This window comes from Strongylocentrotus purpuratus, unplaced genomic scaffold (genome assembly GCF_000002235.5).
Source record: "Strongylocentrotus purpuratus isolate Spur 01 unplaced genomic scaffold, Spur_5.0 spur5_scaffold_16, whole genome shotgun sequence".
NCBI classification, from domain to species: Eukaryota; Metazoa; Echinodermata; class Echinoidea; order Camarodonta; family Strongylocentrotidae; genus Strongylocentrotus; species Strongylocentrotus purpuratus.
The window spans coordinates 17,080,302-17,095,937 of record NW_022145601.1 but is presented as its reverse complement, the minus strand read 5'-3'; the positions used below and the strand labels follow the sequence as shown (position 1 = coordinate 17,095,937).

At 35.6% G+C, this 15,636-nt stretch overlaps 1 protein-coding gene and 1 long non-coding RNA gene across 5 annotated transcripts; one reads left to right on the top strand and one right to left on the bottom strand.

Annotated features, from left to right (window-relative positions):
• Nucleotides 1–997: 997 nt before the first annotated feature.
• Nucleotides 998–15,590, bottom strand: LOC115924537. Of its 3 annotated transcripts, XM_030986932.1 has the most exons (10): nucleotides 15,254–15,590; nucleotides 14,403–14,521; nucleotides 10,931–11,158; nucleotides 9,618–9,760; nucleotides 7,484–7,568; nucleotides 6,944–7,121; nucleotides 5,871–6,067; nucleotides 5,034–5,196; nucleotides 4,494–4,612; nucleotides 998–4,010 (listed from the first exon to the last, which is right to left on the bottom strand). In XM_030986932.1, exons 1-10 carry the CDS (start codon nucleotides 15,321–15,323, stop codon nucleotides 3,696–3,698), a joined length of 1,617 nt encoding a protein of 538 aa, XP_030842792.1. In that variant the 5' UTR covers nucleotides 15,324–15,590; the 3' UTR covers nucleotides 998–3,695. The 3 variants fall into 3 exon arrangements, with proteins under 3 accessions (XP_030842792.1, XP_030842791.1, XP_030842793.1); XM_030986931.1 differs by lacking the exon at nucleotides 15,254–15,590 and having other exon boundaries at nucleotides 13,107–14,878; XM_030986933.1 differs by lacking the exons at nucleotides 14,403–14,521; nucleotides 15,254–15,590 and adding an exon at nucleotides 11,856–13,223.
• Nucleotides 7,564–9,307, top strand: LOC115924539. Of its 2 annotated transcripts, XR_004064350.1 has the most exons (3): nucleotides 7,564–7,810; nucleotides 8,066–8,171; nucleotides 9,253–9,307. It is a non-coding gene; the product is annotated as an uncharacterized LOC115924539 (long non-coding RNA). The 2 variants fall into 2 exon arrangements; XR_004064349.1 differs by having other exon boundaries at nucleotides 8,066–9,307.
• Nucleotides 15,591–15,636: the final 46 nt, after the last annotated feature.

Genomic DNA, 15,636 nt, shown 5'->3' with positions numbered 1-15,636 from the left:
GATAGAACCATCAAAGGAGGAAGATCCTGACATCTCAACCGAGCTTGGTGAAGATTTCATGCAACAGTTTGAGTTTGATGACAGTCTCATGCACCCAGACCCAGCCGATGCCCGCGTAGAGTGGAAGAAGTCGTCTTATTACAACGGCAGGGATAAAACCGCAGGCCTTCGAATGCATCCGAAGGCGGCTCCTCATCAGCAACAAGGTGCGGAGGATGTGGTGAAAGACGACGATGTGGATGATGAAAAAATCGATGCCGATGAGGAACTTGGACACGATTTCATGCAGCGTAAGGAAGTAGATGGCTCTGGCATGCACGATCCGAATTGGCAACATCGGGAAGATCCTGAGAAGTTCCAGAGGATCAGGAGGAGTAATTCCCGTCGCCTAGACCGGGGCATACACTCTAAGAAATATTGAGTAAAATTTTACTCAAAATGAAGTCGTATGGGCACATGGTCAGAATTGAGTAAAGGTTTTTAATCAACTAGATGGGTAATATTTTACCCGTTATTGAGCTTTGTTTTACTCAGTGAATAGTAAAGTGTGTTTTACTCAAATTTCAGGTAATTTTCTTTTTACTAAAATAAGGCCAGAAAACTCCTTTCACAATGCTCCTTGTGGTTTAATTGATGTTTTACATCAAATTTGACCATGTGTCCTTTTTCATATGTGTCATGTGTAAACGTCATTTTAGTCATAAATTAGCAATTCATTATGTAAATCAATTTTTATTTGGTAATGTCATCATGGACCCCAATGTTCCTTTTTACAGGACATATCTTTAAACTCTGCTGAAAATGAACTCCAAGGCCAAGACGGAATGATGTTATGTTATGAAATTATGCATATAAATAGAGCCTCAAAACCAGTATGCATGAAACTCACAGAAAAGTGGAATATATATGCCAGTATATAATTGTCCAAATTAAAAAAAAAACATATCTGAAAAAGACTCCATAACGTTACAAAGCAGGCGGTACCTTAATGCCGGTGTGTAGTTTACAAAAAGATCTTTTAATTTCTTCATCTTATAACAAGAAAGCAAATATTAAAATGCATATCAAAACACAGAACATTAAAAAATCTAAGGAAATTCAGCCTAAAAAAAAAAGAAGGGAGAAAAAAAGAAGCCCAACATTTATTATTGTAGAAACAAGAAGTAAAAGGTAGTTGCATAATTAGAAAAATAAGACACTTTTGTATTTAGCAATTAGAGATAATGATCAGATGATTACAGTCTACCCTCTAAAATTTGACTTCAAAAGAACTTCAATAATCTGCAGAGCAAACAAGAAAAAATGGCTCTTGTTCTTTAACACTTAACACGCTTAGGAAAGAAAAAATACAATTTTTTTTAATCTTCAATTTTTCAAAAATTTTCATATTCAAGCTGATTCTAACAAATTTTCGCAGCATGAAAGAGTATGCAATTTTGTGTCAAAATTGAAGAAGGCTGAAGCATCTGTTACATGTAATTTCTCATTGTTTTTACAAAAAGAAAAACACTAAAAATGTAGCTGATAGAAACCGTGGTCACTATTATTCTGGCTTTTTCACTAATGCACTCACACCCAATATCCACTCAGAATTAGTAGAATGGCTTCATACCAGTGCCAGTTTATGGGTTTCGCAAAAACCATGATGTTTGCCCCATTTGTGTGAAGTAGTCCTGGCCACATGGGAATGTGAATTTTGTTGTATTGGCATATATATAATTAACAAATACAGAAAATGGCATGTACATAAGCCATAAATTTGGTTCACAATAAAAATCTCAATATATGCTTTTAACATTTTGGCTGCATACAACTATAACAATGAAACATGCCCAGGACAATATGCAACACAAGAAAGCAAATATTAAAATGCATATCAAAACACAGAACATTAAGAAATCTAAGGAAATTCAGCCTAAAAAAAAAAGAAGGGAGAAAAAAAGAAGCCCAACATTTATTATTGTAGAAACAAGAAGTAAAAGGTAGTTGCATAATTAGAAAAATAAGACACTTTTGTATTTAGCAATTAGAGATAATGATCAGATGATTACAGTCTACCCTCTAAAATTTGACTTCAAAAGAACTTCAATAATCTGCAGAGCAAACAAGAAAAAATGGCTCTTGTTCTTTAACACTTAATACGCTTAGGAAAGAAAAAATACAATTTTTTTTAATCTTCCATTTTTCAAAAATTTTCATATTCAAGCTGATTCTAACAAATTTTCGCAGCATGAAAGAGTATGCAATTTTGTGTCAAAATTGAAGAAGGCTGAAGCATCTGTTCCATGTAATTTCTCATTGTTTTTACAAAAAGAAAAACACTAAAAATGTAGCTGATAGAAACCGTGGTCACTATTATTCTGGCTTTTTCACTCATGCACTCACACCCAATATCCACTCAGAATTAGTAGAATGGCTTCATACCAGTGCCAGTTTATGGGTTTCGCAAAAACCATGATGTTTGCCCCATTTGTGTGAAGTAGTCCTGGCCACATGGGAATGTGAATTTTGTTGTATTGGCATATATATAATTAACAAATACAGAAAATGGCATGTACACAAGCCATAAATTTGGTTCACAATAAAAATCTCAATATATGCTGTTAACGTTTTGGCTGCATATAACTACAACAATGAAACATGCCCAGGACAATATGCAACACAAGAGTTGCCCTCATATAAAAACCAATGCTAATTCAAAATGTTACAAATTCGAAGAGTTGTTGATTATTTGAGAGAACAATGGAGAGCACATTGCAAGCATCTTTCTGTATGATTGGTTTTTCCAAAGAACATGAATATGATGTTATTAAAATCCTAAGATAACAACAGGAATTGTAAATCTAAAAACTGTGCTGCATTACCAAGTGAATAAAAAAAAACTAAACACTTAGAAAATTTTCATTATAAAGAAAACCAATTTATGAACCCCAAATTATACATATTTTGGAAGAGTAACTTTTCCCGCATCTTCGTCACCATTTAATGTGGAATGTGTTTACGCTTGGTTGAACATGGTGCATTGTTTGCGAACATGTATAATTCGACTTGTGCCAAAAAATCAAAACAACAAAAAAGCAACTCCATCCTGATCAAAGTGGCATAACATTTTAACGAAAAGGTTTTGAGCAAAGTAACTTAGCAAGAGTGCTGTTACACCTATCGACTAAATTCTGTGTAAAGATTAGATTGATCTATCAAGTTATTCTATGAGTGAGCACACATCAAAGAGAAAATGGTCACTTATAGACATAAAAAGGACTATTGATACTCTTGAAAAGTGATCATTGTTTTCTTTGACGTGTGCTCACTCGTGAATGGCTCCACGGATCTATCTCATTTTTTTACACAGAATGTAGTTGTTAGGTGTAAGAACACTTCTTTTAAGTTAATTGCTCAATACTGTTCCGTTAAAAAGTTACACCAGTTTGATATGTGTGGGGTTGTTTTTTGGGGGGTTATTTCAACTACACCCCTACTTTGACACTTTTTACATCTTTTGATCAATGTGCTATGTTCATCCAAGCGTAAACACATACCACACAAAAATGGTACCGAAGATGTGGGAGGAGTTACTCTTTCAAAATATTATAATAGTTTGGGGTTCATAAATCTGTTTTCTTTTTAATGACAATTTTCTAAGTGATCATTTCAATTTCGAAAGGCCTGTTGATAGAACAACACATTCCAAGGCTTTATTTCTGGTTGAAATGGTAATATGCCCTGAAGGCTCTCACTGCACCAGACTCTTGAGCTCCTGGTTTGACATCAAAAGCAATGGTGTCCATCACGACCCACATTGCTCTTGCCTGGCATGGATACTGTAGATCAAAGATCTGAAAGATCTTGTAGCACAAATCTACAGCTGCAACGAGACTCTTCTGCTCAAGAACGTGGTGCTCCAATACAACAAAAGTCTGAGCTGGATTGCAGAAGTGTCCTCCTAGGGCTAGGATGAAAGGTTGGTTCCTCCCATGCAAAGATTTGTATGCCTCTACATTGGTCCCCTCCTGACATGAAAGAAAAGAAAAAAAATTGCCACCATGAAATGTGCATAATAATTGCTTGTAACACACTCTCATATGCTGAAGTACAGTTGAAATGTAATGTTAGGTGCATCAGAAATTATCCAGGGGGTATTATTACTTATTTGACTGACCATTAAATCTAATCTTTAAATATACAGTGACATTGTTATCGACCAACTTAGTTATTCCTGGGTATGGAAAGAAACAATAGTGATATTGTGTCTTGGAAAGTTGCAAAAATAAGTAGAAATATCTCCAGCTAAGGTGCCACATATATCCACAGCCCATTGTGAAATATTTGCCATAGAATGTATCATCCCACAAAATTTGAGAGAAGGGCTATTTCATGTAATGCTTCTCACTTTCACCTTCTTACCCTCTAACCACTTCCCCTTCCCAATCTACCAAAAAAAAAAAACAGTTCTTTTTTGGAATGGCCATGAATCTTCTCATTGCTATAATTACCTTTTGAAAGTCAATGAAATTATCCAAGGCTTCTTGGATGGAAGCTCTTCCTCCCTTTGTTGACTTCTTTCCAGGGAACAAATGCGAGAGAAGGCAAAATGCCAGGTTCATCCTCTCATCTGTATCAATAATATTAAAGAAAATTTCTTTAGACTGATGATACATGTTTATCATATTTTCATGCACTATTTGACTCGGCCTTCATTGTATCCATCGACTTAAAAAAAAATATTTGTGACGACTTTTAATGCTGAAATCTATAAATGAAAAAAAAAAAAAAAAATAGATGGAATCACAACTGCACAGTCAAAATTAACCCCTCCCCCCTTCCGATGTATATATGGGTTTGTTATTTGTTCCTTCTTCAAACATAATGTAAATAAGATTTAATCTGAAAACTTGTTTATTTTGGTACAAACTACTCAATCATAGATTTTCTTCATAACACAATAAGAACTACAGAAAAACTTTGGGTGATGGTGAAGCGAGCAGTACAATTATTTGCCAATTTGCTTACTATATCTGTAAACAATATCATACCTTGACTGAAGTCTGTGTCTTTTCTATGCTGAACGTTAAATCTGGCCTTCCACCCTGGGCTTACTCGGTTTGCATATTCTAGGATGCACGCAGACACCACCGGCCACTTTGTATAGAGGTGCTTTCCTCTCCCCGAAAACAGCATTTCGTAGTCTTGCTCAATCTATGAATCAGAAAGATAAAATCTATAGCATGCATATCTCATTGTCTTTTTTTTTACGGGTGTATTTGTTTTTTTCTTTTGGCCATGTATTGGCCTGCATCAATTTGACATGAAAATCATAAGAATAGTACAAGTAAAACAAGTCGTGCACAGTCTGCAATGTGATCCAGCAAATACTTGGGTGGGTGAATGCATATTTACAAGATTAGGACTTCAAATTAAATAGATATTGAATAAACTGTATCAAAATTTATCCCAGTCAAATTTGCTTAAATGTAACATTTTGAATCATGGAATTCCTCTGGGAATGAAATCAACAAAAAAAAGATAAAAAAGAAAATATAGATAACATGTCTGGACAATTAATAAAGTGGGTGAAATAAAAAAAAAAAAGACCCTAACCTACTTTTCTAACCACTTCACTGGACGATTCTTGAGGAGTTCTTCATACAATGTCATTTTCAGAATGTGTGCAGGTATTTTTTTTTGTTTTTGTTGAATGCTCCATGTAGATATAACAGAAAAAGCAGTTATTTTTATGTGTACATGCGTATATCACATACATACATCTATAACCGACTGTATTAATATCCTTCATCTTGATTTCGTTAGATAAGGGACCTGCTTATTAAACCGTAATGACAGTTAACAAAGGTAATGAAACATTTACTTACCATTCCAGGGGAAAGGAGATGTGGAAACTCATCCAGCACTTCAGCCACACAAGGCTTTTTCCTGGAACTTCCCGGCAGTGTTGAATGTACAAAGTCCTTTCTATATGCTGATGTCAGCTGCATTTTGGCCACAACATCTTTTTGGGGGGTGTTATGACTTTTCAACCATTCAGTGATGACTTTCATGTCTGCAAGATCTGATCAATAATAATGGAACTCTTAAGATATCAATCATTATCAAATCAAGCCCGAGTTAAAATGGATGAACCTCCTGTTCATCCTAGTATTTTTCTAACTTTAAGCTGTATGTTTTATCAGGCAGCATTAAAATTTAATTTGGCTGCTAATTAGTATCAAAGTAAACAAGGTTTTACCAGGTAGTATTTGACTTATTTTTTAATACAGTTAAACCTGATTAGTCGACCTTTCATACGTCAAATATTCGCCCAAGTCAAAGCAATCTTTAAGACCAGATTATGCAAACATGTGTTAATGTATACTCTTCTAGGTTAAATTTCTCCCAAGCAAAACAGATTTCTATGGTCCCAAAAGATTCAACATAGCCAAATTACCTGTAATTGAAAAGAGTGTCACATTACCAGCATTTACTCCCTTCAAGAAGAGCTGATTTTGCTATAACATGCATTTGCCAGACCCCAACCAAAGAAATTAGTACTTCAATGGGACAAAAAGGAAATACAAAATTACATTCAACTCGAAAAATGCAAAGAAAGTCGGATCCCTTTCTCTAAGTTTTGCTATAAACATGCCCATGGCGGCCAAACTATGAAAATTAACACAATCTACATATAACAATGGTTATTTACTACTTAGCTTGAACCCCGGGAACAAATTTTTTGCTACTGGGCAAGTATTTTTTAAGCCTGCTTGACTATCCAAAAGGAGAACCGGAATCAACTGGACCAGTTACACCAGTAAAAATTCAACTGGTAACTCTGGAAATTGGAACAAAATAATACTGTTCCAGTTGAACTGGACCAGTAAAAATTCAACAGGTTGCATTAGACTGTTATATGCTTTGGAAATTATTGGTAACATCTGTAAGTGCATACCATAATTCATCTGAGGAGATGCTAGATCCTCACTGGAAGATGTTGAAGCTATATCCTCAGGACTGCCAACCCCGACTTGCTTCTTGTCTTTCTCCGCTGTTATTCTTCTTAAATACTTGAGTCTATTCTCTATCCTACCACCTGCAGGACATTTGGAGCTTTTGAAGTACCATTCCTCCTTTAAAAAAAAAATCCTGTGCATTAGCATGAATAATGTAACAATTCAAGGAGTAAACTATATAGCCATAACTTCAAATAAATTACTATCTTCAAAGTTCATGAGAAAATATAAAATATTAATCAGGCCATTATCACATTAATAAAGAGCTAGATGAAAGTAACTCACAGACAGAAAATTTGAAACTGAAACTTCCATCATGAAGCACAAGGGAAAATTTAATAATGTGCTTCCTATCACAATATTCTAATGAGTAACAAGAAATTTTTCTTTGGACTAAAAGGACTTTACTGATATGTGCCACAGATGAGTTTTAATTGAAATACTGACACAAAGTCAGTCTCCACAAACTGTCTACTCACATCTCCATTTCCAGCTGGATCTTTCAGGAAGGGGAACTCTGCGATGATTGAGGAGGCCATTGCCCCTTTCATGTCAGGGCCAGGTCTGTTTAGTAAGAGAAATTAACATTACAGTTTAATGTACATGTACTTATGTTAGAAAATACACATGTGGAACAGTGTCTAGAATGAAATTATTGTGGTGTAGTTGAGCTTACTCCAAATCAAAGGATGTGGTTTGAGCTAACCTAATGTGCATGCCCCAATGTTTCGGTGAAACAGTTCTTTTTCTTATTGAATTTCACGAACACCATATTTTCGTTCTCAAAGACACCGTAAATTTCCCAGGTATGTGTATGTGATATAACAAATAATCTGCACGTACTGTTAAGAAACACTAACAAAGCCCATGAATGTTTTGCTTACGATATTATTTTACGATACTATCTTAAAAGATAGATAAATATAAAACGAAATAAATGTATTTTTAAAAAAATCCAAAATTGAGAGATATAACACGTGCCGTAAAGTAATTTGGCGACAATAGTCAAATCACTGACTAATCGCCAATAACTCAAAACACAACAACAACAACAACAACAGGTTACTTTGCAGCCACAATACTTTGACGATGAAGAAGTTTGACGAATTTGCAGACGGCAAATTTACCTTTATTTCCTGATTTGTCGAGGCTAATATCGCCCAAAGAGTAAGTAATATGAAAGTTAAATATCTTTAATAATGATATGAAAGAGAAAGGAATTTGATAAATTCTAGATACGATGTTTTGAGATTGAAGTTTGATGTCAAAATTGTTATTTACACAGAGTTATCGTTAATGTGTTCGCTACGCTACATGTATTAGCAAGTGAAGAGTGTCAATTTCATAAACAAAGAGTAAAATTGTCTAGTTTGCTTGATAAGATTAAGCCTACAAAAGTACTGAAATTCTGGTACAAAACAAAGGTTTGATTTGTAGGATTAAGCTATGTCAAATTTGGTACAATGTACAAGATGTATTTTGAAAGCCATTTTGTGTTCTTAGTAGGTTTCATGTATTTAAAAGGGATACAGAACAGACGGAACAAAAGAATGCCTGAGAAAAGGGCTGAATGTTTAAACAGGTTTTATAAATGAATGCTGTTAAGCTGCATTTTGCCTGAGCTTGTATTCAAGATATTTTGGTCAGTCAAGATGTAGGTCGATAGGCAAAGGTCATATTTCATTTCGGTCAGATTTATCTGGAATGAGCTCTGGATAAATTAATTTGGATGTTCTTTTGAGCCACAAAAAGAAACAATGCAGCAGTAATAAAGCATGTCATTTAATGATTAAGAAAAAGCAAAGACCATATGTGAATAGTGGAAATATTGTTATATATAAACCATCCAAGAGGTTTCAAGGTTATTTAGTGCTTTGTTAAGCATGGTTTATTTATTCAGGATTTAGTTTGGTTTAAATACAGTAAAGAGCAAATTAGGTAGTTTGAATGAAAATCATACATTTGAAAGATTATACATTGCATGTGTTTTAAGGAGATTTCGGTATTTCCACAGGACGTTAAATTTCTAGTCAACTAGTTAATTGAATTTCTTAAAACCAAGTGAAGCTTGTGATTTTCTGAATTCTTAAAGAAAACATAATTTTGCTACTATTGACGTATAAATAAGTCACTCATGACAACTGATTATTCCATGAAGCGATATATGTTTATTAGCAGACAAGAAGATGTAAATCTCTGAGTATTGCACTAAACAATGTGTTTTTATTCTCTCTGTTTTCATCTACAGATTGAATGATTTGGAAGGGAGTTCCAAAATAAACTTCCATCCTCCATAGACCATACAATATGCGGTGTTAGCCTTGTTATTTGTTGTCTCACTTGACTCAAGGTTACTAGTAGCAGGTATATTTTAAGCTTGGCAAATATCCTTCAGAGCCCTGTTATACCATACTTTGAAAAATGAGATGCCTGATGAGGGAAAGGAGGATTTTCAAATCAACTGGACATGAGAAAGGGACCTAGTCAGGAAGGTCAAAGTCTTGCTGTAAAGTGAATGTGATTTCTTGCAAAAGAAAGAAGAAGAATGCACAATGCAGACAGAAACAAGGCAATAGCATATGAGCCATTGCAAATACATGTAACATTCATTACCTTAGGCCATGCAAGTTTACAAGGTGCTCTGTACACAAATTACAGACGACACGAGTGTTGTGTGGTGCGCAGACTTTCATTCGAGTTACTTCCTCCAACGTTTTTCTTCCTTCCATGGTTTTCTTTAGAATTTCACCCACATCCTATAAAAAAATCAGAATTGCACGAGTTAAGAAAATGTTGTGTGTGTGTTTTTTTTATTTTTTATCATAATAGTACAGGTGGTATTAAATCTTTTCTGGCACATTTCAACATCTTCCAAAAGCATTTGCTAAAAAGGGATTCTTACAGATACAGTGCATGTATTTTTGATCGATTTTGCATGCATAGTAATAAATGGGATAATCACAGCTCAAAATAACATGCAAAAAATGTGCTACCCAGCAGATAGAGTGTTCTTTGTTTTCAACAGACCTTGGTGATAAAAATAGCAACTGGGAGTCAATTTAATTAAATCTCTGAATTCTAAAGGGACTTACAATTTCAATGTTTTTATTATTGTTCTGAACTTAACATCATAGACAGCGTGGCTCTTAAATACTTTGCTCAGGGACACACAGAGTGGTAGACTTTTATTTCCACATAAAAAAAGAATAGATCTGATTGAAAGCTTTCGTTAACGCCATGTGGTAAGCCTTAGGGAAAAGGCCGTTGATATACATGTATCTTTCTTCAAGGGACCCACTTATAGGGCAATTAGAGGAATAAAGGAAAGGAAGTGAATGCAATGGAATTTGAATTTAGAAACACAAACACAAGACTTGTTTTTTAGCTTTCAATTTGATACGTTTTTAGCTTTTTGTTTTGGTGTTGAAAACACTGAAAAATGAAATGAAATGGAAAGAGGAAAAATAGAAAAAGATCAAGATCAGAAAATTTGTGACCAGTTCACAAATTCGAAGAGTTTAGTTCTGAAAAGAACTGTTGGTATTCCTTGTTGAGTTTATTTCTGTAAAGAACGGTTGGTTTCTTGAAAGGTTTAACTATAGTATTTGTAACTATAGTATTATTTCAATAAAAGGAGATATCGACTCGACATGTTTCGAACAGTATGCTCTATTCGTCGTCAGGAGTATAACTCAAAGAATCATTCAGTGCAACTGGCTTTTTATGCAGTGGGAACCGCACAAATGGGTCCGGCGCTAGCGGAATTGTGATTGTTTAACGAAAGCTTTCAATTGTGAATACTCACTCACCATGAAAACCTAGAGAACATTTAGAATAGCCATGATATAAATACACGTAAATAATATAATATGGCCTAATTATTTAGACTGAATGAATTACAATTTTTTTTTTAAATGTGAACTTACGTATCTTACTGCTTTCTGGCGCTTGAGTGGTGGCGTGTCACTGCTGCTGTTCAAATCATTGACTACTGATGAGCATGAATCTTCATCTACTGCAATAGTTGAAGCCTGAGAAAGGTCGAAAGGAACTGATTCCACATCTGATATCATGAAATCATCAGACAGCTCGGGTGACTCCCAGCCCATCTGCATGCCTGTCAGTACAGATTCTGCAGAATCGTTTGCTTTATCCTGAAAGGATGAAAATACACAGTCTGTCAAAAGGTTTCTGCAATTCAACATTTAAATTATTATCTCGATTTTTCACATCATTTTACTTGAAATCAAAATTATTGAAATGTACTTGTAATGTATGTCTATTCTCCTTTGAAAAGATGCTTCTGATTGTACTAGTTCAAATAGCTATAAAATTAAACATTATGGAATGTGTAAGACAACTGAATTACGGTACCATGTCAAAAGTGAAAATTAGTGTTCACTGTCGATGGCAAATTTCTTAATTTGTTTTAGGATAGATAGAGTGTAATTGATCTTGTCATATTGAAGTGGTTCTGCATGAGTGCCAACATTGTATCCTAAAGATAATTAAACACTTTTGAACTAATAGTGTTTACATTTAAGGTGTTTTATACCTTCCATTATTTGAGATTCATTACTGATGGTGTATTGTTTGAAATGGAAATGAACTGACATTCCTATTATATGAATGTATAATGATGCATAGAAGTGCTACAGTAAACAGAGATATGGATGATCAAAGTTAAATTACAAAAATGTCTTTGAGGGGTTTACTTTGCTCCTTCTAAATATTCAGTTCTATGTAAAGGCCATTATTAAGAAAAAAAAATGTACATACACATTTTTTCGTTGAAAGAAAGTACATAAGTTTGAACGGGTATTGAGGAATTGAAACTACAGTGTATTGTACCTGTAAGTCACTTTTGGCTCTGAGTTAACTTTGATGCAGTTATGACAGCATGTATCGGGTAGGAATGTACCACCGATGATCTGCAATACCATGACTCTTCACTGCATGAACAGGTCTGTGTTCAAACAGGTTTTCAGGATCAACCAACTGCAGTGTAGCCAACTCATCTTCTGATGCAACATAGGCTTGAAAGTGATCATGAAAGTAATTTGTCTTCCATGGTTGGATCATCAAATATAGTCTATCCTGCTTTCTCATAAGACAATCAATTCTTGAGAAAGATGGTAGTTCACCACACCAGTCAGTTAGCAACATTATATTAGGTCTGTATGTGTATCCATAAAATGTTACTTTATCACACAATTCTAGTACAGCATCAGGTTCACAGCTCAACAGCTGACATACTTCTGCCTCACTATCAAGATCACACACTTTAACAAATTCTGAACTGTGGATGCATACACATTCGCTGTTGATGTTTTCTTTCTTGAGCATTCTGAATGCTTGATCTTCCTGGTGTTTACGTGCAATTGTTTTGGCAATGTTCTTGTAGTTATTGCAAGTTTTTGCCCACCTTTTCAAAGGCTTGTGCTTTCCTTCTTGCCTCATACAAGCATACTGTGACAAAGGACCTAGCTCTCTCATTGCTCGGGGATAGTGGAGAAGATTGTGATGCTTGGGGAGGAGATGGTTATCAGGAAATAGTTGCAAATACAACTGATGATGCTCACTAATCCTTGACTGCAAGTAGTAGGTAACAGCAATGCTAATGTTTGGTGCTATGACCAGCTGGAAGATTTCCAGAAGAATTGTGAACAACCTCCAGTATTCACACCCTTCTTCAACTTTATCTCCCACAATCAGAGGTATGAATTCAACAAGACAGCTCATCTGTGATGCCTTTTGACCACTTGCTCCAAATGGGTTGTTAAGGTGACTTTGAAGGATGAGGCTGGGCTTGTTTGCGTGTTCTGTTACGCCGTAGCTGAATGACCGAATACGACTGTTTAGTTCATCAAGGCTAAATCTGCCCTGTTGTATGAGCTCAGACAGGACAAGTTTCATCTCAAATGGAAGTAACCCTTCTAGGAAATCGTGCATCAGGTCAGGAGCATAGTTTTGTGATATGTGGTAATAGCTCAGTGAATTGAGAGCACATGATCTCCGGAGTCCTGTTTGGGATACATCTTTTAAACTGATATCATAATCAACGTTTTCTTTAGTACGAAGTAACCTTTCATCAACAACTACCTGTTTTCTGCATATTGCCTTAAGTGCCTTGCAGAACCTGCAATAGTAGTTTGCACTAAAACTTCCAGCAAAGCCAAGTATGGTATTGAGAGCCAAGTTATCACCGACTGCCTGGAGAAGTCTGAGACGAATGGTGCCGTTGAATCCATCTGGACTATCTATATGAAGACCTTCGGTAAAGAGAACTTCAAGATCATCAGAAATACGCTGCAGAACAGCATTAACACCATATTTGGACACAAGAGAAGATTTTGCTAAAGCGACCAAAAGTACATTTTCAAGCTTAGCTTGATATTTCTTGGGCAAAGAAGCAACAGTTAAATAGACTCCAAGAAGTTTGTGTTTCCCTTTCTTTGAACCGAGGGGATTTGCTGTCTCGAAGTCATCATTATAGAGTAACAATTCAATATCCAAACAGTTTTGTTTCCCTTCAAAAGTCCTATAATATGATCCATCTCTATAAGTCTGAAGAACTTCTTTCTCACCAGCACAGTCTTTTTCTTGACTGATGACCGACATATAGCCTGGTTGTTCCAACAACACTTTAAGACTGTCTCCTATTGGCACATACTGAAAAGTTTCATCAACTTGTTTTTGCTCAGTCCTTCCAGTACGCACATTCAAACATTCTCTGTATGCTTTGCCCAAAACAATTTCTTCTGGCTTAATAAGAACTTTACATTCGTGGGCATATTGGTTTTGCTTGTGGACAGTAGATAAACTGAAATAATCAAATGGATCTTTCACCATGTGGAGGACTGACTGTAGACTGTCAATTTTATCATCTGACGGTTTGATATCATGAGCTATGTCCTCAATGACGGGGGCTGACACTTGTAGAACTGCTTCATTTACATTCCTGAGCAGCTCCCGTGTGTCACAAATGATGCTTTGCACAGTAGATGATGGCAGGGAAGAGCTTTTAAGTTTTGCTACATATTCAGAAACAGAATGTTTGATATTTGCTGATATTTCCTCGTTGGGTTTTTCATTTGGCAGCACTTCTGACTGATCTGATACACTTTCATCATCAGAAACAGCATTTCCATGAGAATCTTCATCACTGACATTTTGTGCAATGGAATCATGATATTGTAAGTGCCGCTTGTAGCTATAACCATGATAAAATGTTTTAAAACATTCTTGCACATGACACACAAGTTTTGTTCTGGTCTTCGTATTGATGTTATGGATCTTTAAATGGTTCCATAGATCCCCACTTTTTTCAAATGATTTCACACATTTGCAACACGAAAACATTTTCTTTCCAGGAATATCTTATGGCTGCTTACTAACCTTTCTCTTCCAGTTATCAAAACGGTCAATGAATTTAAGTCTTGGACCCAACTGCGGGATCACGTCCTTCACAAGACTTGCATCAAGCAGCTTGAATGCTGATGAGTCAATGCCACAATCTAAATGGAAAGAAAAAGATATGGTAAATTCCACTTTTTGTAATATCAATTATCAATACAACGATGATTAACTAGGTGTGATTCAATCCATACAGAATACATGACAATCGCATTTTTACTTCAGTCATTTCTATCTAGGGTCTATATCTAAGTTAGATGTAGACCCCTCGGCTCTATACATTGTAGGATCTAGCTTTGTTCTTAATGATTTGAGTCAAATAAAAAACAAAAACAAAAAACACCTGTAGGAAAAAAAATAAATAAAGAGGATTTATCTTTGTTATATTTTGTTTGGTATAAACAATTCTCCCTATCTCATATCATTTCGGGCAAACTCAGAATTCGGAAGTCTTCCGATTTCGGCAGTCTTTTAATTATCATACATACATGTAGGCCTAGACTCTAGTCTAGTCAGTAGCCTAGAATCTAGATCAGATGGAGTAAATATATAAATGCTATACAATGTTGATTCAAGATCAAAGAAAAAGCTGTACTGCTGTAGACCTAGTTTTAACTTAGACACAGCATGCACAGACCAAAATCAGGTACCAGCTAGGAGACAGGACCGCACGCGACCACGGCCGGCTCAGCCCGGGGCTGCGCCACCCAGTACAACGGCTGGGCGTTCGAGCTGCAATACCCAGTGCCCGATCAGACAGTACCAAAAAAAAAAATCATGTTGAAGAATTAGAAAGAAATATATACTCTGGTCTACTGGTAATGCATACTTACTTCTAAAATTGACGATTTGGTCGGTCAGCTCCCATTTCCTCAACAACGAAGCAACTTTGTCGTCCGCCATTTCACCGCTGTGTACTCAGGCTGGTTGGTGTACTAATACTAGATCTATATAGGGCCAGGGCCTTTAGTATATACCGTATGCATGTATTATGCACACATGTTTTTTATCCTATGCGGCCGCGTGCTGTGCAGGGCTTTTCGTGGAGGCAGTGTAAATCTGGGAGTGCAATTTACTCAGAGTTAAGTAAAATTTAATGCCACTGGAGCAAACTTTACTCATCAAGAATGAGCAAAACTAAAAATAGACAAAAATTGGAGCAAACTTTACTCAACAAGAATGAGCAAAACTTAAAAAGGAAAAAAAAAGAGTAAAT

Bases quoted from the DNA above. Each gene is read 5' to 3' on its own strand.
- LOC115924537 (XM_030986931.1), bottom strand. From the start codon at position 14,366: ATGTTTTCGTGTTGCAAATGTGTGAAATCATTTGAAAAAAGTGGGGAT. The intron at 4,613-5,033 runs GTATGATATTGT...TTATTGATACAG, and splicing joins AGACACAGACTTCAGTCAAG to ATGAGAGGATGAACCTGGCA. The intron at 4,011-4,493 runs GTAATTATAGCA...CTTTCATGTCAG, and splicing joins ATTTCATTGACTTTCAAAAG to GAGGGGACCAATGTAGAGGC.